Raw genomic sequence first — 20107 nt, 5'->3', positions numbered from 1 at the left:
ACTATTGTTTACTGATAAAAACTAGCTGATTTTTCTCCAATCTATTTATTTTTTACTAATAGTATCTGAGTACAGTTTTGAATTAGTTCATTTATTGATTAATCGTTCTTTATTTACTAAAATTCTTTTCGTTCTCATTAAACTATTTCAGGATGTAAACAATTGAAAATGTGTTATTCCTAAACATTTTTAAGTGTAAAAATTACCTTTTTATTAATTCAAAAAACAAAAAAAATCGATAATAATCAAATAAAAGTGCAGGAAAAATAAACAACAACAACAAGTTAAAACAATTAGTCCCTTTGATAAATTTCGATAATGCAGTGAGAAGACGAAGCTTATCAGAACATGGACGGGGCAATATCTTAATTTCCATAGTCACTGCCCAATTCATTACAAACGTGGTTTAATTAAAGGGCTTACTCAATAGAATCAATCGTATTTGTACTAGAGATACTATTGAAGTAGAAACGAAGCTCTTAACTGATACGTTAATGAATAATGGTTATTCATTAAAGTTCATAAACCGCTGGAAGGGTTGCAATACGATTAGACCTATGACTCTTCTAGCACCCAAAAAGCGAGTTTATATTGCGTTGCCATTTAGAAATGACTCAAATAGTCTCATGTTGAAACGGAGACTGAAATTAACCATAATCAGGACATTTTATGAAGCTCAACTTGTCATCATTGAAAAGACAAGGTCAGTGTTTCACTAAAAACCTAAACAGCACATAAGCGATTGTGTCACATCCCATTGTGTATATCAATTAACATGTATGTGCGGAACATGTACATAGGGAGGAGCAATCGTGATCTGCAATTAAGGGTGGCGGAACACATACCTAAATGGCTGCAGAACCAGATGAATTCCAATGGTCAAATAAGGTCACAGGATAGACAAATATCTTCCTCCATTGCGAGACATTTGGTTGAAACTGGTCATAAAGTTGACATCAAGTCAGCGTTTGTAGTGTTGTACAAAAACCTTCAAGGACGTATATTAAGGTTTATTGAAGCCCTGGCTATACGGAAATTGAAACCCCCTTTATGTGTTCAACAACAATTTGTTCTTACCCTTAACCTACCCTGGTAATGCTGACTTATTATCCAGAGTAGTCATCACATTGTTTTTGTGTACTTTATTTATTTTCTTTCTTTGTTACGGCTTACCTTAACCTGTCTAGTTGACCTTTTAATTTTCACATAAAAATGTCTTAACAAGTATATGTGTGATCAGATTGTTCGAAATGTATTGCGCAAATATATCACATAATACTGATAAACTTCGTCTTCTTAACGCATTATCGAAACAACAACAACCATAAATTATTTTCCCCCTCACCCCTTGATTAGTACATAACCTCATTTGTTATTTATTCTCGAATCAATTTATAATGTAATCTTTCCTAGCCTCCTATAGGCACATATTTTCCAAATACTAGTGACTGACTTCAAGAGATAATTCCTGGAGTTTTAGTGAGAAGCAGTGACCAGTGAAGTTCAAACCACTTCTGTTGTGAGATAGGAACTCACTGAAGACAATTGGTGAACGGTTGTTCAACTTCGTGGATTGGTTGAAGTTAGACATTAACACCATCGGATGTCGGCTCAGTGGTCTATCGGTTAAGTGCTCTGGCGCGAGACTGGTAGATCCTGGGTTCGAATCTCGCGTGTCAGGATCGTAGGTGCGCACTAGTGAGGAGTCCCACAATAGGACGAAACGGCCGTCCAGTGTTTCCAGGTTTTCTATGGTGGTCTAGCTTCAATTGATTCATGATTTCAACTATAAAACATATTTTTGTCAATGTATTTAAATTCATATTATTTGGCATAGCTGTTATTATTATTTCTGTTTATTGTAACAATAATGTCATATTTCGATAGTGTAATAAGAAGACGAAGATTATCAGAACGATGTGATATATTGGCGCAATACATTTCGAACAATCTGATCACACATATACTTGTTAAGAATATTTATATTTAAAAATAAATGGTCAACTAGACTAGAAATGGTGGGTAAGCAGAGACACGGATAATAAAGAAATAATGTGAAAAAAAATTGGAACCTCATCACTCTAGATAATAAGCTAATATTATCAGGGTAGGTTGGAGGTGAGAACAAACTGTTTTTGAATACACAAAGGGGGTTTTAATTTTCGTATGGCTAAAGCTTCAATAAACCTTAGTATACGCCCCTTTAAACTTTTGTACAGCAACACAAAAGTCGAGTTAAGATCAATCTCATGACTTGTTTCAATTATGTGTTTGGCAAGAGAGGATGATGGATGTTTATCCTCTATTCTTATTGGTTCATTTTATTCTATTTGTTTCTACAACCATTTAGGTACGTGCTCACATGTTCAAATTGTTTTCACATTATTTATTTATTATCCATGTCTCCTCTTACCCTCCATTTCCAATCTACTTGACGTTTTATTTTCATATATAGTATTTTTAAATAAAAGAAATTTATATCATTGAAAAATAGTTTTGTTCATAAAATGATATCATCTAAAGAACCAATAAGAATCACAAAATGATGGATAATTATTTTGTTTGATAAGTGTTTCATCCAGAAAATAATTTGTTTTACAGAGAGCAAGAACGAAGATTGGTGCAGAATAATATGAATTCATTTTATTTCGTTAGGTTCTCATCAGCTGCTTACAACCTAAATTATTTGACGACCAACGTTATTACAAATATTGACATGGTTATACATACGTGGATAATTAAAGATGAATATATATATCATGATGTACCGAAGATTTCAATAGAGTTAATAAGGTCATAAAAGATTTTGTTTCGGATAAACAAAGTTTGGGAGGAAAAGTTCCAGAACATTGAAATAATGATCAGAACTCATTAACAAACATTAGACGATTATGTAATGAAGCAACTGAAAATAGATTAATGATAATAAAGAAGGATATGAATTGAAATCAGTAAGCTATGAATTAAAGATAGTGACTTTTCTTGTCTGGTTTAGGCTTGTATGGTGTATATTGTTTGATAAGTAGGAAAATCTTCGACTATGAAGCACAGTAACTATGTGAAGAAGAGAATATTTTCTTCAGATTACAGAAAAATCTTACTACTCAGTCCTTAGAAATAGAAAATCAAGTTCCAGGGCCATTTGTATAAATCGAATGCAGAACACGACGATATTAAACTACTTATCGTAGATCAAACATTAGAAATGTGATCTACAATATCAAGTCAGCCATGCAAACCAAAAAGGTCTTATTTTAAACAATCCAAGATTATTTGAAAGTAAAAATTTGATAGGAAATAATGACTACAAATGAAATTGTGTATTTTTCCAACTAAATAATTTATATTGATGACATTTCAGCTGTATAGTACATTAACCCCTTTCAACAGCCGCAGGATTATATGTAATTAAAACTGAAAGTGAAGAAAAGTTCTTTTCAGATGGAGTTCAAACCACGTCTGTTGTGAGATAGGAACTCACTGAAGACAATTGGTGAACGGTTGTTCAACTTCGTGGATTGGTTGAAGTTAGACATTAACACCATCGGATGTCGGCTCAGTGGTCTATCGGTTAAGTGCTCTGGCGCGAGACTGGTAGATCCTGGGTTCGAATTTCGCGAGGCGAAGTCGTGGATACGCGCTAGTGAGGAGTCCCACAATAGGACGAAACGGCCTTCCAGTGTTTCCAGGTTTTCTATGGTGGTCTAGCTTCAATTGACTCATGCTTTCAACTATGGAAATACTAAATCTCCACAAAACCCCTTCAGATATGATTTCTTCGCATGATATTTCACTTAAAATTTCTCTGTCATAAATAATCACCTGAAATATAAATACTTCTAAAATAATTTTATTGTATTCATTATAGATACCATGTAATCAATATGCTGTGACTTTGGTAAAAGTTGTAGATAAAATATTTCCTGGACTAAATGATTCACCTTTACACCAAACTGGAGTTTATGTATGTTTATCCAATGGGTTAGTGGCTGAATGTTCACTTCGTCAGGTTAGTTTTTTTTTACATATTATCCTAATACATAAATCTTATATCAATTTAGGCAGGTAAATTAATTTTGAGATGACTTCCAGTGGTAATTATAATGGTTATTGCGATTTGAATCATGCAAGCATTATGCGTGTATTCAGTAAATACACATACTAGAAAACTTCTGTGTTATTATGAATGACAAATTGGGACAAAATTGATTTTTCACATTTATTCATGGAGTGATTTAAATGTGGTTTGCTTGTAAATTGAATGTATAATCGGTTACGAATTAACACAGCATAGAATTATCTTATAGGACAGAAATTATACAAAAGTATTATCAAATTATGGTTCTTTTCTAGCTGAACTAAAATTTAATTCATATTACAGATTTTTTTGTTTAAATGGATTAATTTGATTAATATAAGGAGATTTATGAATAGTAACATTATTAGGATCCAATAGTGATAATGTAGTTAAACCCAATGATCCATTGAACATGTATAATTAAATTTATTGATTGTCTCATAATTCCTGTAAATCATAGAATTTTTTAAAAGTAGTTTGCCGGCTGAAATATAACTACAGTTGAAGTTCATTTGTACCCTTAGCGTTGAGAAATAATTATTATATAGTATTTTCAAGTTAGAAGACAAAGTCCCGTTCAAAAAAAGTGAATAGTTGTCGTTTTATCCTTCTATTTAATTAACATAGTTTTGTTCTTTTCTCTATTTAGCTCTTAAAATATGAAATCATCACCGATAGACTCTTTATTGCCATAGCGTAAATTGTTTAATAGAGAATATTTTTTTTAACTTGATTGTATGTATTCTTAATTAAATACTTAAAATGAGTAGTGTATCGTGGCTAGCAGTGGAATCCAGGACGCGCGTTTCGTCCTATTTGGGACCCGTCAGCGGGATGTACCTACATTACAGAATTAATGTTCCCATAACAATGGGAAGATACAAGTAAACAACACCATGTGAATTTAAACCTCACCCCATTGCATAAGCAGGTAGCTATCAGGATTCAGTAGGTAAGTGGATAACGCGATGGCATTTGAAGCGGACGGTACTGGGTTCGAGTCCCAGAGTGAACATCAACTCTGAGATGCAGGTACATCCAGCTGACGAGTCCCGAATATAAAGAAACACGCGTCCTGGATTCCACTGCTAGCCACCATCCATCTTTGCTCATAAAGTTTGTGACTTCAGGCAATAACGAGGCAGTCCGCACAGGATGAACATATGCCAACAAGAGACTGATCAACTGCAATCCTAAATAACAATATGAAGATGCGAGTAAATAACACCAAGTGAATTTGAGTAACGTATCGTTTAGATGAAATATTTAGTTATATATTTCATAAGATGGTTAGTGGTGTGAACTATTATTTTACTTATTGTTAAAAACAGTTTATTTATTAGTTTAGCTGGGAATTTTATCAGACTGATATAAATGAATATCAAATATGCATACCTTACATTCCATTTTGTTTTTAATTTACTTAAATACCATATACAAAGAAACCCGCATTCAGTCATCGATGAATCAATCTGTCAACAAAAATAAAGACCAATATATATTTTTTTCATTTTATCAATATGATCTAACCTAAAATCATTAACATTGAGCATTAACTTTAAGCGAGAACAAAAACTAATTATGATGAATTTCGACCCTAAAAATAACCGACTTCTTCAACAAAGCTAATCAACAATAAGATCTTAAACAAAAATGAGTAGTGAAATTTTACTCGGCAATTTTCGATTCATCAAGATATTTGAATATCAGTAATTATTGTCCGTTTTCATTACTTTATAGTTCTGTTAGAATAATCTCTTTTGATTGTTTATAAAGCTTAAAATAACTTGGAATACAGCTGATAAACTCAAATATAAATTTATGAAGAATGTTTCATATTCAAACTGATTTAGTCTTATGACAAAGCACCACTGTTTAACGCAATTATCCTATGTGTATCTGTATGCGCTTGTAGTAACATATTAACTTAATATGCGAAGTGGAACACTTTGGTTAGAACTTAAGCCAAATTGAAACACGAGGCTGTTTTTATATTCATAACTCCCAATAAAAGTAAGTGAATAAATATCATTCCTTATATTTGGTGGTATGAAATATAATTTTAAAATATCATCTTTTGTAGGCTAACAATTTACGTGCTCCATCGAAAATACACTGGAAAAGTGTGGGTCACTGTCCAATAGATCCTGGTCAACCAGCAGTTGGTTTTGTTGCAAGTACACAAAATTTGTACATAGGTACCAAAACGGGGTCATTAAAAAATACCGAAATACGTATTATGAAAATAAATTCTGTAGAAAATCTGAATTCAATCCAACCATTCAAATATCCTGTTCGCACATCACTTGATGACAGAATGATAAAACAAAATAGTAAGTTGATCAAGTTACTTTAATGGATAATGAATTCTTGATGCTATTTACACAGGAATGTTATTTTGATATGTTGTTACAGTCAAAATCATGGTTAAATTTATCATTCTTTGTCAAAAGTTAGTCATAAATAATGCGCTTATTGAATTTCCAATTGAATCAAACAACAGAAACTTTGCCTCATGTTCTTCAGGGTTTTCATACAAAGAAAACATTCCACTGAAAAAACATTAAGGGTCAACAAATAATAACATATATACTCTGAAAATAATAATTACAGGATTCTTGTTAATTTACAGGGACGATCAGTTTGATATAAATAGTAACATAAAATGTAGAGAACAGACACATGATCTTAGATTTTAAGAGGTGTTCAGCAATCTAAATAATAGTTAACGATCAGATAAAATGTTTCAATGGCATCCACGAGACTATTACATGAGAAGTTATCCCAGTCTGAAAATTGAACCAGTGAGATCAGGAGGTCACACTCATCATGCTTATAGTCTGTATATTGACGGTTTTTGTTGTATGGGTTGGTTATAACAGGAACAGATAGGGAGAGCACAAACTGCTATTTTATGGTCACTGCTTTCAAATTGATTGTATACGTGTACAGATAGTGGGATGATATCTCCACTGAATATTAGATCAAGTATATTGTGACCAAGCGCCGTATTGATCTTTCATGAAATAAATAGTACGTCTTACCCATAATTGTGCAAGCTAAAGGACAATAAACCTGTTTGCATCCATAGGTAAATTTCTCATTTAAATCTATATAAAAGGTTTACGTAGCATGTTTAATTGGGTTTACTAACTTCGTATGAGATGGTATAAAAAGGTATCTATTCATGGAATCAAGAATTGGTCTTTAGGTACTAGAAGAGTAAAAACAACTTACCACATAAATCACAGATACTTGACTTCATTATGTATTTACTTAAGTGCATTAACAATTGTGAAATAATTTTATACTTTATATAATGAAATGACAAGTTTTTAAGTAGTCTCCCAAGTTATAAACAGTTAATCATTAATAACTTGTATTAAATCATGTAATTTTAAATTGCTCTTTTGTATATAAAAAGAGTGGGTGCATTATATATGCTGATCAAAGAATAACATAATAGGTCTATACCTAGTTGTTTAATCCTTTTTAAATGCTCCTCAGTTTGAAGATAATTAATGAGCCATTGATTGAGGCAAATCACCTTTTTGTACATCGTTGTCATTTGAAAATTTGTACCAATTACGAACTACTGGTAGTTACCACTTTTACAGTTGCTACTGCCAGCCTCATTTTACACATTTTTTCAAATAATTTATTGGTTAATTATCTATGTTTCTATCTAAATAATTAAACTCTTTCTCTACCTCGTATACATACTTGAACACAAATTCTTATCATCCTATACAAATAGTTACATGTCTTTATTATCGTCATTACACATCTGTTTCGAATATAGGTATTCGAATTTTCTTTTGGCAGTAACAGTTTAGCTATTTCAGATGAATATTTATACTTCTAATCATAAATCTAATGAAAAAAAGGTGAAATTAGATATCTCCTTAACTACTTTTTTTCAATGAAAGTGATAGGGGTATTCAAATCAACATTCTACTAGTCACCTTAACAGATAATTCATATTTATTGAATAAAAATAAAGAGAATTCAGCCAGTGGCCGCGCAAAGTGATCACTTTCTGAACTCATCTCAGAACGCTGCCTCGTGTGGCTTTTAAAAGGAAAATGCAAAACAATTACCGAAACAATACAAGAGCATTTAATCAATTCTGGACAAGTCGCTCCGAAGGAGTCTTCTGTTGAAACAATCTACACAATCAAAGGGACCGGTTCGAAGGGAGGTCGAATTAAAAACTTGTCCAATGATGAGGCATTGGCAGTCCACCAACTCAAGCCTGAACTCTGTATGCAAAAATGATACGTCCAATCTCTCATCCTTATTCGGCCCTAATTCCTTTCTCTAATATGTTTTGGGTTTTTTTTTTCGAAAAAATTACTTTGTAATTTTAAACCGCGACCAGTTATCATTATAACCTTTATGTTTGTCGTTTTTCTTCATATCTGTCATAATTCTGACCCGTAAATTATTTTCATTCTCTTATTTTTCTCTAACCCCTTTGCAATTGGAGTCTCCAATCGCCTTATGATGCAATCTTTTCTATCCTTCTATAGACATATATTTACCACATAACTATAAATACTAATGTACACTTAAGTAAATGATTTCATCGAAAAGAAAATTTCTCTCGTTGAATTCCCTTCATTTTTATTCAATGACACAATAGGTTATTCTAATTGATATTTATTACAAATCAGAAGGGGTTTTGTGGAGATTTCAGTATTTTCGTAGTTGAAATGATGAGTCAATTGAAGCTAGACCACAATGTTCTATCGGTTAAGTGCTCTGGCGCGAGACTGGTAGGTCCTGGGTTTAATCTCGTGAGGCGGGATCGTGGATGCGTACTGTTGAGGAGTCCTATAATAAAACAAAACGGCCGTCCAGTACTTCCAGGTTTTCCATGGTGGTCTAACTTCAATTGACTCATGATTTCAACTATTTGTTACAAAAGCCTATGTGAAAATGTAGAAAAAAAGGACTAAATAAAATTATAAATAGTTGGGAACATAATACGAGTTCTAAAATATACAATCCTAATTCTAAAATGTTGTGTCTTCATACATTTAGCCTAAAGAATTGAAGGTGCCTTCTGAAAAATCAACGTTCTGTTAAAGTTAGATATCTTTCCAACCAATACTTAAAACAAGAGTATTGAGACCTGAATCAAACCTTTCTTAATTGACCAAACTAAATGTTTATAATTCTTTTTTCAGACAATACAATATTTGTACATAGTTTCGAATTCCACAATGCTGTATACTTTTTGTTTCGAGAATTAGCTGATGAGACGGTTGAAAGTTGTGATAAATCGGTAAGTGTTTCTTTTTTTTTAAAAAAGAATAAATACAAGAATTTCACTGAACAGAGAAACCTCTTTGACAATAAGGGAAGGTAGTCTATAACAAAGATATAAAGATTTGTAATAGTGTAGTGAACAGAACACGACTGTGGACAATCGAATGCATTTAAGTACAAATTACAGACTATCTAACTAAATTCCGATAACCATACAGTGAACGGTTAATTTGCAAATTAACAATCAATTGTCTCAATCCTAACTGTTCTTTCTGCAAATATCAGTTCATCTTCTCTAAATCCATTGTTCATGCATTTTCCTACCAATTGCGCTTCATTTCAGTTCTTTCCTTATCGGTCTTCTGCCAAAATACCTTCTATGTCCGACCATCACCATATACTACTTATATGGATATAAGTAGAACACGCTACAATAGGAAGTACATTAATTTGTTCAAGCGTTAAAATGTGATGAACGATATATAATAATCTTGTAAACTATTGAAATATCTTTTAGAAAGCGGATTTTACCACTTTAGTTAATTCATTTTGTAATAAATACTTATGTAATAACCGGTTGGAAATGAAAAAAGTCTAATTCCATAATTCTGTTTGATATTTAAGGAACAAAACTGGAATATTTATCAGTAAATGAGATTTGACTACTTATGATGTAGTACTGGAAATATTCGATCTTATGGATTAGTCAGGAAATTTATCCCAACAACCTAGTTGCACATACAATTTTGAAACCAAAAAATGAAAGTTGTTTGAAAGTGCAAAAAATACTGAAGCTATAAAAACAAGAAACTGAGTTACCCACCTATAAATTACTCCATAAACAGCACAGTTAGAAATAAAGTGCTCCCTTCAAATAATTGAATTTCAATACTTAATGTATATCAGGAAAATGTAACATAGCAGTGTAAAATGATAATGACAATAATAAATGAAAATACATTAAGAGACAGATTTCTAGGCATTTCAAGACATTCTCAATCAACAGATTTTCCAAGAGAATTTCACACAATAGAAAGGTAACGCGAAGAAAGTAGGAAGAGATGCTATCAAAAGTAAAAGAAATGGATTAAAAAATGGAGTCGAGAGTAGTTAGACAATTGGTTCATTACCATAAAACAACAGAAATCATAACAGTAAACAAGTCTAAGATAAATTATATATAGCAACTAAGAACATAAAATGAAAGTGAATGTTTTCTGTTCAGTAAGAGTCACACTTATTTAGTTAGTCATTATCAAACCAAAGGTCTTTAATCCAATGAGATAAATCTATATACCTTTTTTATGATTGCAGATTGTTGTGTCACGAATCGGCCGATTGTGTAGTGTAAGTCTTTATTTTCATATATTACATGGAAGACTATTTTGTGTAAACCAGAGTAATTCAATAACAACAACTGTTCATTAAACTTTGTGATTCAAACAAAGTTAGAAATGAATGTAATCGATGTCTGACTTGAGTTACGTATTCTGATCGTGCTATGAAATGTTTGGTAATCGTATAAATATTCATAAACTTGAGAGGCACATTTCTGAATACGTATGAATCAGGTAATTAATATATCTTTGCAATCAAAATAGATCAGTAATCTAAATAATATATAAGACTTCAGGACATAAATCTATGTATTTTTAACAGCCTCGATTCTTTTAAGGTATAGAACAAAACGACAATGCATGACCACGTTAAACGTAAATGACGTTCAATTTTCACTAATTTAGTCTTAAATGGATCAGTACGCTTAGTTATTCCTACCGAATTCGCTACACAATTGTCAGAAACACATTTCATTCTCAATAGTTTGATGACCATGATAATGTTATTGTAGTAATTCTGTAAACATGAGGTAACAAACTGTGTGCCTCTAGATTCACTGGAATGTTAGATATTCATCGCAATAATGATTTTTTTTTATAAACCACTCATAACTACCGGAATACAATGTTATGATGTTGTTTATACTCTCGGTAAGACTAAAACATTTCTCGTTTCCTTTGAAAGTTCTAGGCACATGAACACTTGTGTTCGAGGGTGCTTACCGAAGTCATAACACTCTTCGAAATAAACGGTTAACCAACTATGGTTCGGGTGCTTACATTCATGAGTAGTATCTCACATACGTAACTATATCCGGATTGGATCAATCAGATATGATGCGACTATGTTTCTGGCAGATGCTTTCACTTAATAAGCATTACACTTCAACTTGGAGTTTTTCGTGTCATATACAACCTCTACATACTAAGATTATTACTTTTCACACACCTTTTGTTAATCAAAATCAGTAAACTACTCTTATTTTAGTAAGTAGTCAGACTATCCGTAACTTTTAAATTTCATAATCCAGTCCGATGATGGAAATATGTTCGGTGTTTTCAATAACTTTCTCAAAGCAACAATTACTTGCCCATCAACACCTGAAGACGGTTCTAACAGCCTGGTATTTACTGAAATTCAAGCTGTATATGTGGATCAATCAACTAAGACTTTATTTGGAACGTTCCAAACTTCATCGTGAGTTCGGTAATTTGGTTTGATTGGATATCATATAAAAACAGGAATAAACTATTGAACCTGAGCTCAGTTACATAATTGATCGATTCTCTTGTTTTTATCCGAGCTTTTCACCGTATATTTGTTCATATAAATATACAGATTTGTTTACATACAAGAAATTCTCATTTCAAATCAGATAAAGCACTTGCCTCAAACTGTTATTCATGCGGATTTGTGGATATTTTAGTATTTTTACAGTTGAATTCAGATGTGAGACAGTTACCCACCTCAGATCATGGATAAATAGTTGCTCAAGATAATGGATCGATTAAAGTTAGACATTAACACCGTTGGATGCTGGCTCAGTGGTCTAGAGGGTAGGCGTTAGTGCGCAAGACTGGAGGTCCTGTGTCGAGTCCCGCATGTGGGGTTATGGATGCGCACTGCTAAGGAGTCCTACATTATAACGAAATAACCTTCCGATTCTTAAAGGTTTTCAATGTTGGTCTAACTTAGATCGACTCGGGTTATTCATGCATTTCTGCTAAAAAAGAATTAGATTATTGTAAACGACGAAAAGCCATTTGTAATGTTGAGAATCTGTGTGAAATTGTTGAATCCTCAAATAGCAATATAACATGTGTATCCTGATGTTAAGTAATTACTATTTTGATCCGAAGTCACCACACGATTGCTTTATAAACACAGTTCACATCTATGTTTATAGATAGCGGAACTGAATAGTTTAATTTACTATATAACTTATTAAGATGAGTAATGTGAATATCAACTTCAGTTGTATTGAGTGCTGTCTCTTAAGTACAACGCAGTATATTTTATGGTATGTAAATTATATGGTTTATATCCTTACAATTTGTTTTCTTCGCGTTCTATGGTTCATCTATGCTCCTTTTTCTTCTATTGTAGATCAATGCCAACTGCATCAGCTATCTGTGAATACAGTTTGGTAGAGATTGAGTCAGTATTTAATGGAGAATTTTATAAAAATGATGGAGTTGCCACAGCAACTAGAAATGATTATAATGTAAGGAAAATTTATTTTTTCCTAAAAGTTTATCTGATGCTCAAATGATCACAACAACTCAAGGAACACTTAAACTAAATAGTTTTTATAAAGAATTTCAGTGTTTTCGAACTTTATCTCGTTACTGAACTGTAAGGCTTAAATTTTATAAGACTTGATAAATAACGTTCGAGTTTACGTGCTAGAGTTTAAGTAACATATTTTTTGTTACAGTCAATAACATTATACGACCGAATAAACCGAATAAAGAGTTTGAATTTGTAATTCAGTGATTTGAATTCGAAAGTGTTAAAGAGAAAGTTACCGGTACACTTATTATAAAATTTGATCATTAAAACAAGTCTCATTATCCTTTATTGTCAAAGTATTTTGAGAATCTACGTTAATATTCAGTAAATAAATGATTAGTTGTCGAGCAAATAATGTCTTTGGATTTTAATATTCTTATCGTAGAATATTAAGCAGAAATAGCATACAGTCTGATTATTTATTAGCTCGTCTACGATTCACAAATTCATTTATTAGATTTAGTCAAAAATTAAACGATTCTAGATTATCATAGTTGAATTTATGAGTCGATCTAAGCTAGACCACATTAAAAACCTGGAAGTATTTGGCGGTCGTTTCGCTCTAGTATGGTACTCCTCAGTGGTGCTCACGCACGATCCCGCTCGTGGGACTCGAACATAAGACCTTCAGTTTCGCACGCGAACGCTTAGCCTCTAAACCATTGAGCCGGCTTCCAAAGGTGTTAATGTTGAACTTCGCTTGATCCATGGTCTTGCGCAACCTTTCATCCATTGTTTGAGATTGATACTTTTCTCTACCGGACGCGGGTTAGACTCCACTGGTCACAACTCATGAATTCAACCGTTAAAATTACCACAATCTCTATAAACCTCATCCTGATAGTAATTCTAGATTTTCCATACTCAGGGAGGTCAGTAAAAACCCAATAACTGATAGCAAGTTAGATCTTTAAATCTAATTACTAAAGGATTAACTTCCTAACATATAAGATTGCTAGTTAAATTTAGTCCGTCATTAAGCTTTAACAGTACTGCATCTGACAGTCAAGACTTGTTATGCTAAATGTAAGGACGGAAAACATTCAAATCTTGGCTCGCCAATCATCAGACAGTTGGTGACGTTCAGAAATCTTAAAAAATATTTACATGACGTTCAGTGTGTATAATTTTTCAGCTATACCGTAACAATACAACCAGTTAAGTAATATATAATGTTTTCTCTTCACTAAATTTAGTGTGATAAAGTTACATCAAATCCATATTTGAAAAGTGACTATCATCTTATGTTTAAAACTGTCCGACCACGATATGACAGACCAATTCTAGTACAGCAAGGTGAAATGTAAGTTTCAATTACATTTTAAAATAAAGCTTTTAATAATTCTATACTTTTGATAACATAGAAAGTAATTTATTACTTCTAGTTTTAAATCAGTATCATGAATATGTTTAAAGCACTACTAATCAAAACGTTGTAGTTGGTCTTCATAGTACACTTTCAAACTAACTTCTAATTGTTTTATGGAAGACCAGTTAGTAACATATAAATATATAAATAGATTATGTCTAGAGATTGAAACTTTTAGCTACTGAACAAACTGTAATGCTTTAGACTTGTTATTTTTTTGACTTTTGATTAACGTTTAACTAACACAGTACTTACAGTAACCAACTAACAAAGAAACTGAAGTTAAGCATGCATAATTGAATGAAGTGCCGTAAGTGGATTAGAATGTTTAGCAATATAAAAGTGACCAGGTAACAAGATAATCATAAAAGGAATTCAACCATTAACGAATGTTTCCAATGACTAAAGTAGTTCGTTCTATTTCCCGATGAATTAGACAACACTGAACGTAGGTTAGTGAATACAGTTCACCCATGCGACTCCTTTCGTAAAGTACTACGTTCAAGTACGTAGGATTATGCAGCCGATAGTTTGAATATAAGACTTCATCCATCGTATCCATTTGATCTGACCTAACAGATAAATTTTACTTCTAACATATCTTACAGCTCCCTGTCGAGTACATGAAAGGAATATATTCTTCTGCTGAATGTTTTCGGATGTGAAACATATTTTTTATACTTAGTAGTCAAATGTTTTTTGCATTGTATTTAAATCTCTGGTTACATCATGTTCATTTAGATGAATACGTTTATTCCATTTACATATTTTTAGATATACACAAATTGTGGTCAGTAAAGTCCCAGGAACATTAAGAAGTGATATGAATATGGTTATTTTTGTAACTAACTCTGAAGGAATATTATATAAATGGCACATAAAAGAATTCCAGTTATGCCTTATAGAACAAATTTATCTAGTGCCGAGATTTTCAAAAAGTTTATCAACCAAGAACGTTCAAATGCAAATTATTTATAATAGTCAAAATAAAAAAGTGAGTATGTTACTATTTATAGTTTGACTTTATTTGCAAATATTGTAAGTTTAAACTGTTAAAATAACTTCATTAGGCTGATTCAATAGACACATGGCCACGCGTATATAGTCTCTGACAGGGAAGTCCTACTCACTGCCTTCTCGTGGCACCGGTGTTGTTCACGAAAGTGAGAGGACGAAAATCGAATGTCCAGCGCTTTAACCGGGTTGGTGGACACGGCGACTCCACCTAGGGAAGTTGGAAAACCCTGATTCCAAACCAATGGTGCACATGGGCTCCAATATCCTGAGGGAACAAATGGCGTATGAATCAATCGTTGGTCACCGGCTACCATGGGACTGCATCCCTTCACGATGCGCCACTGCCTTGTGGATCAGATCTTTAGGTCAAAGGCTCCGGGTGTGGCCCCTCAAGAAAACCACCTGCTTCAGTCTGGGCACCTGGGCAGTATCATAGCCCTCACACAATTAAATGAAATGACAATTTTTTGTGTGGCGTATATATATCTGGTGCCCCCTTGTACTAATATTTATATGTTTAAATAATAATAATAATAATAGTCAACTGTTAAGTCAACAATAATTTCAAGTGAAATATTGATAGAATTCAAATGAAATTGTCACGTTCTTAGAAGCTTCGTAGTTTAACTGAAATTAACAGTGATCCAAGTCAGTATTACTATATTTCACTTTCATACATCCTGCATTTGAAAACTGTACTAGTGAAATTGAAGTAAGGTTATCTTTGCAAATGTTAAGAATATTTGGAGTGAATAGCTTATTGGATAACACTTTAAGCAATCGATAGTATAAATTTAATAGTTTGAGTATAGTTATTAGTTAGATTACGATGTAGTAAATGAAGGTATTTACATCGTAAGGATCATAAGTCAATTCAAAACATGTTATTTATCCTTTTTTCCAAAAAGAAAAATGATCACTGACAGCATAGTTTCGGTAATACATGGCATATGTGTAACTTTGTATGTTTGAATCTTCCCATTGATGCTTAGGACTGCAACTGGTCAAGTGGCTATCAGAACTCAATAGCTGAGTGGATAACGCGATGGCGTTTGAAGCGAACGGTACTGGGTTCGAGTCCCAGAGTGAAAATCAACTCTGAGATGCAGGTACATCCAGCTGACGAGTCCTAAATAGGATGAAACGCGCGTCCTGGATTCCACTGCTAGCCAGTATCCATCTTTGCTTTCAATAAAGTTGTTTCAACTAGACATTTTTTAAAATAAATTTACCTATAACTTTTCAGGAACTTTCATATTATCTTTATTTCTAGGGCTAACCGAATTGTATGATCATTTACATACATCAAACTTAAAATATAAATAAATAATTTACGGCGAAGTACATTGTTATTGCTACGATACCATTTTTGAAGCCTTTAAACTATCAAAAAAAATCAATACAGGTTTACTGAATTGTACTGAGAGTATGAACAAGAATTTTAAGCAATAAACCAAATGATTATCCAAATACAATTTTTAGATAGGAGGATAGAAAATAGCTTCGTCAAATAAAAATCTACTAATGGTATTTGAATAAAGTATAAACTAGTTAATCATAAAAGAAATTTATTGATTGTTGTTCGAACCACACGATAGTGAGGCATTGAAGTGTCTTATTCGTAATCGATTAAGCCTCAAACGAAGTTTGTTTTGATACATAGTCACACCACTTCAACCGATACATCCTGCTAAAATCTTAATAACAGAGAAGAGGAGGTTCTTGGAAAGATGCCATTTTAATTCTCTAAAGAAGCCTACATAACAGCTCTGTTTACAGCATACCAATAATTACCTTCGGAGCATACAATAAAATACCAAAATAAAAGAGAAAGTAACCAATCGGTGGACAGCTAAGGTCAGCATGCTAATATTAAATACATGCTGTTGAGGTCTTGTCTATTCTACAATTTTTCAACCAAATAAAAATTACCAGATAGTTTTTAAGCGTTCCCAGCAGGTGCGGATTTATCACTATGGTGAAAAAGATCATATTTAAGTCAAACTCATCATTGTTGTCAGACAATAACTAGGTTTAAATCTTAGAGCCTGATGCTAATCACATAGTATTAATCAATAAGTATGATGTTACCATTTAAACAACAAATGTTTTTATGCTAAATTATTTTTAAATTTTCACTTTGAAAATGTTTAGATATCCAAAGACTCATACATTTTAATAGCAATAGAAAATCGTCTGCTACGTTTACCTATTGCAAGATGTAAACGATTTGGCGATGAAAGAATGGGATGTAAACTTTTACGAGATCCTTATTGTGGATGGAATGAAGCAAAACAAAAATGTGTTGACTTAAGTACCGAAGAAGGAATACTTAATAATATTGTAACATACCATTCAGATACCTGTGTTCAAAGTGAATTAATCTCAAATATGAAGATTAAGAGTGAATGGGGTAGCTGGAGCGAATGGAGCAGTTGTGAACAGTCATCAGGGACACGCAAAAATAGCATATCACTGACACAATATTCAAATGAACAATTTAAATTGACTGGATGTAATTGTCGTTTTCGATCTTGTTACTCACCAATTTCATCTGAACTCAATGAAAATGAATGTTCAAATGGATCATCAGTTGAAATTAGCAGTTGTTCTTATAGTGGTGGTTGGACTGGGTGGTCTGCATGGTCTGGATGTGAACCTGTTTGTTACTCTGTACATCATAAATTCAATGTAACACCAATACGTACAAGATACCGTTGGTGTTCTAATCCAAGTCCAGTTGGGAATACATATAAATGTCATGGGCCTGATAAACATACTGAAGTTTGTACTGAAGAAATTAACAGGTGTTCCAGTAAGCAATTATAATGATACATAATTTATATAGTGATCCTCTATAAGTATTTATCATTGCTTATAATAAAATCTACCATTGCTGCATTGTTATTTGATTAGAGTTGAGTGAGACAAACGACCTTGTATCCGAAAACAACTGGTTTGCTGAATTAACCTCCAAGCAACTAGTGAGTTTCTAGGTACGCACTTACCCACGGCTCAATAATTCGTTCAAATAACGAGACGTTTATCGTTCGCTATAATCAATGTGAATTTGCCAAAAGATAACATTTGTAACGTTCGGTTCATTTAAGTTTATAGTAAAAATTATGAATCAATTCATCATTATAAAAAAAGGATAATAAGTTCAGACAAAACCCATAAAATTTGATTCAGTCATATGTATACAAGTGATAAGCTTTTATGAGATAAACGTTTCACTCTAATTACAAAACCACCGCCTTGTTCGGTTGGGGAAAATGATAAAAATTTACCGAATTCTTAAAACTACATTTATAAGTATATGAAATAAGTTTACAATAGAATATTTTTTTGGTTAGAAATTAAAATTTATCGAATTTCGTCAAATTTGTTTTGTTGAGAAATAAAAATGATTAAGAAAGCAACTAGTACATAGTAAGCAAAGATGGATAATGGCTAGCAGTGGAATCCAGGACGCTCGTTTCCACTACTAGCCACTATCCATCTTTGCTTACCATGCTTGTGAATTTAGGCCATATCGAGGCGATACGCACAGTATGCACATATGCCAATTAGAGACTGACTAGTTGCAGTCCTAAAACATCAATGGGAAGATTCAAACAAACAATACTAAGTGAATTTAAACTAGTACATATTTTAGTACAAGTTTCATCATACTCAATCACTTAATTACAAAACATTTTACACCAATAAACATACAAATGATAAACAGTCATAAGAATTTATGCATGTAGTTATCTTATTTAACATTGAAATCAAAAATATGAGGCGGTAGCTTAGCGGTTGGGGCAGTTCACTCCAAAGTAATTAATCACAGGTTCGAAACCAGTTTCAGCTACTTCAGTATATGAAACCCAGGAAGTATCATTAGAACTCATATAACTACAATGTGACTCAAGGTCTCATGCTCAAGTCTATGCACGACTGATAAGTTTCATTATTAATTCTAACCCTTATTTTAAACAAATCACAGTTTATAGAGCTTGGCAAACACTTGTTTTAACAAGACTATGGTCACATAAACTTTAACTATGCATGGAAAGCATTGGCTACTTCATTGTTTTAAATAGAATTATTATTAGAGTTTATCTTTTGTCTAAATGGATTTCCTTGGTGCTAATATAAAATTGTTTTGACGAGTTTGTGTGCTATCAGGTTGTTTTAGACAAATACATCATATATTTCAAATTAACTCATTTCTAGCAGTAAAATTTCAAAACTTCCGAATTAAGTCTGATTGTAACTAATGGGCAAAAAAAATTCAGAGATCGAACTCAAAGCAAATAAACTTAGAAACTTAACAGTCATATGTTTATTTACAAATAGTGGAAACAATATCACGTTATTGTCATGATAATATATTAGAAAATATCATATTATTACATTAGTTTTTCTAAAATAAAAATACAGCGATTTGACTGTTATTTGGAAACTTTGGATGACAAAGAAGAGTACAAACTACCACTGGGCTAAGATGTCCTCATAGATTCAAGATTTTTATTAACTTTGACGTAGGCTAAACCTACTCAAACTTAATGAGTTTGTAGGTATCATTACCAAGTTTTGATATGATAATTTTGAATAAACTGAGCATTGGGTAGATTGTTATAAATAAATAATAGATTTGTAATATCCCAATGAGTAGAAGAATTAGATTTTCTGACGTTTCGTGACTCAGTGTAAGCCACTTCTTCGGAAAATAAATAATCAAATTAACATTA

At 32.4% G+C, this 20107-nt stretch overlaps 1 protein-coding gene and 2 non-coding genes across 3 annotated transcripts in view; all 3 read left to right on the top strand.

Moving 5' to 3' along the window:
• Positions 1–6317: 6317 nt before the first annotated feature.
• Positions 6318–20107, top strand: part of Smp_158550 (semaphorin 5-related) — a gene marked incomplete at both ends in the record, with an annotated part of 24300 nt that continues 10510 nt past the window's right edge. The window contains 7 exons of the mRNA XM_018794842.1: positions 6318–6411; positions 9271–9368; positions 11721–11887; positions 12797–12914; positions 14179–14285; positions 15126–15345; positions 17523–18183. Of these exons, the coding sequence (XP_018649214.1) occupies positions 6318–6411; positions 9271–9368; positions 11721–11887; positions 12797–12914; positions 14179–14285; positions 15126–15345; positions 17523–18183 (1465 nt within the window). The remainder of the gene's footprint in view (positions 6412–9270; positions 9369–11720; positions 11888–12796; positions 12915–14178; positions 14286–15125; positions 15346–17522; positions 18184–20107) is intronic.
• On the top strand, positions 16390–16458 carry Smp_tRNA_00099_Pseudo_TTG.1.1. The gene has a single exon. It is a non-coding gene (tRNA).
• On the top strand, positions 19154–19223 carry Smp_tRNA_00182_Pseudo_CCA.1.1. Its single transcript has one exon. It is a non-coding gene (tRNA).

Source organism: Schistosoma mansoni, chromosome 1, assembly GCF_000237925.1.
Source record: "Schistosoma mansoni strain Puerto Rico chromosome 1, complete genome".
Taxonomy (NCBI): Eukaryota; Metazoa; Platyhelminthes; class Trematoda; order Strigeidida; family Schistosomatidae; genus Schistosoma; species Schistosoma mansoni.
The sequence above is the reverse complement of the archived record's forward strand: the minus strand, read 5'-3'. Positions and strand labels throughout refer to the sequence as shown.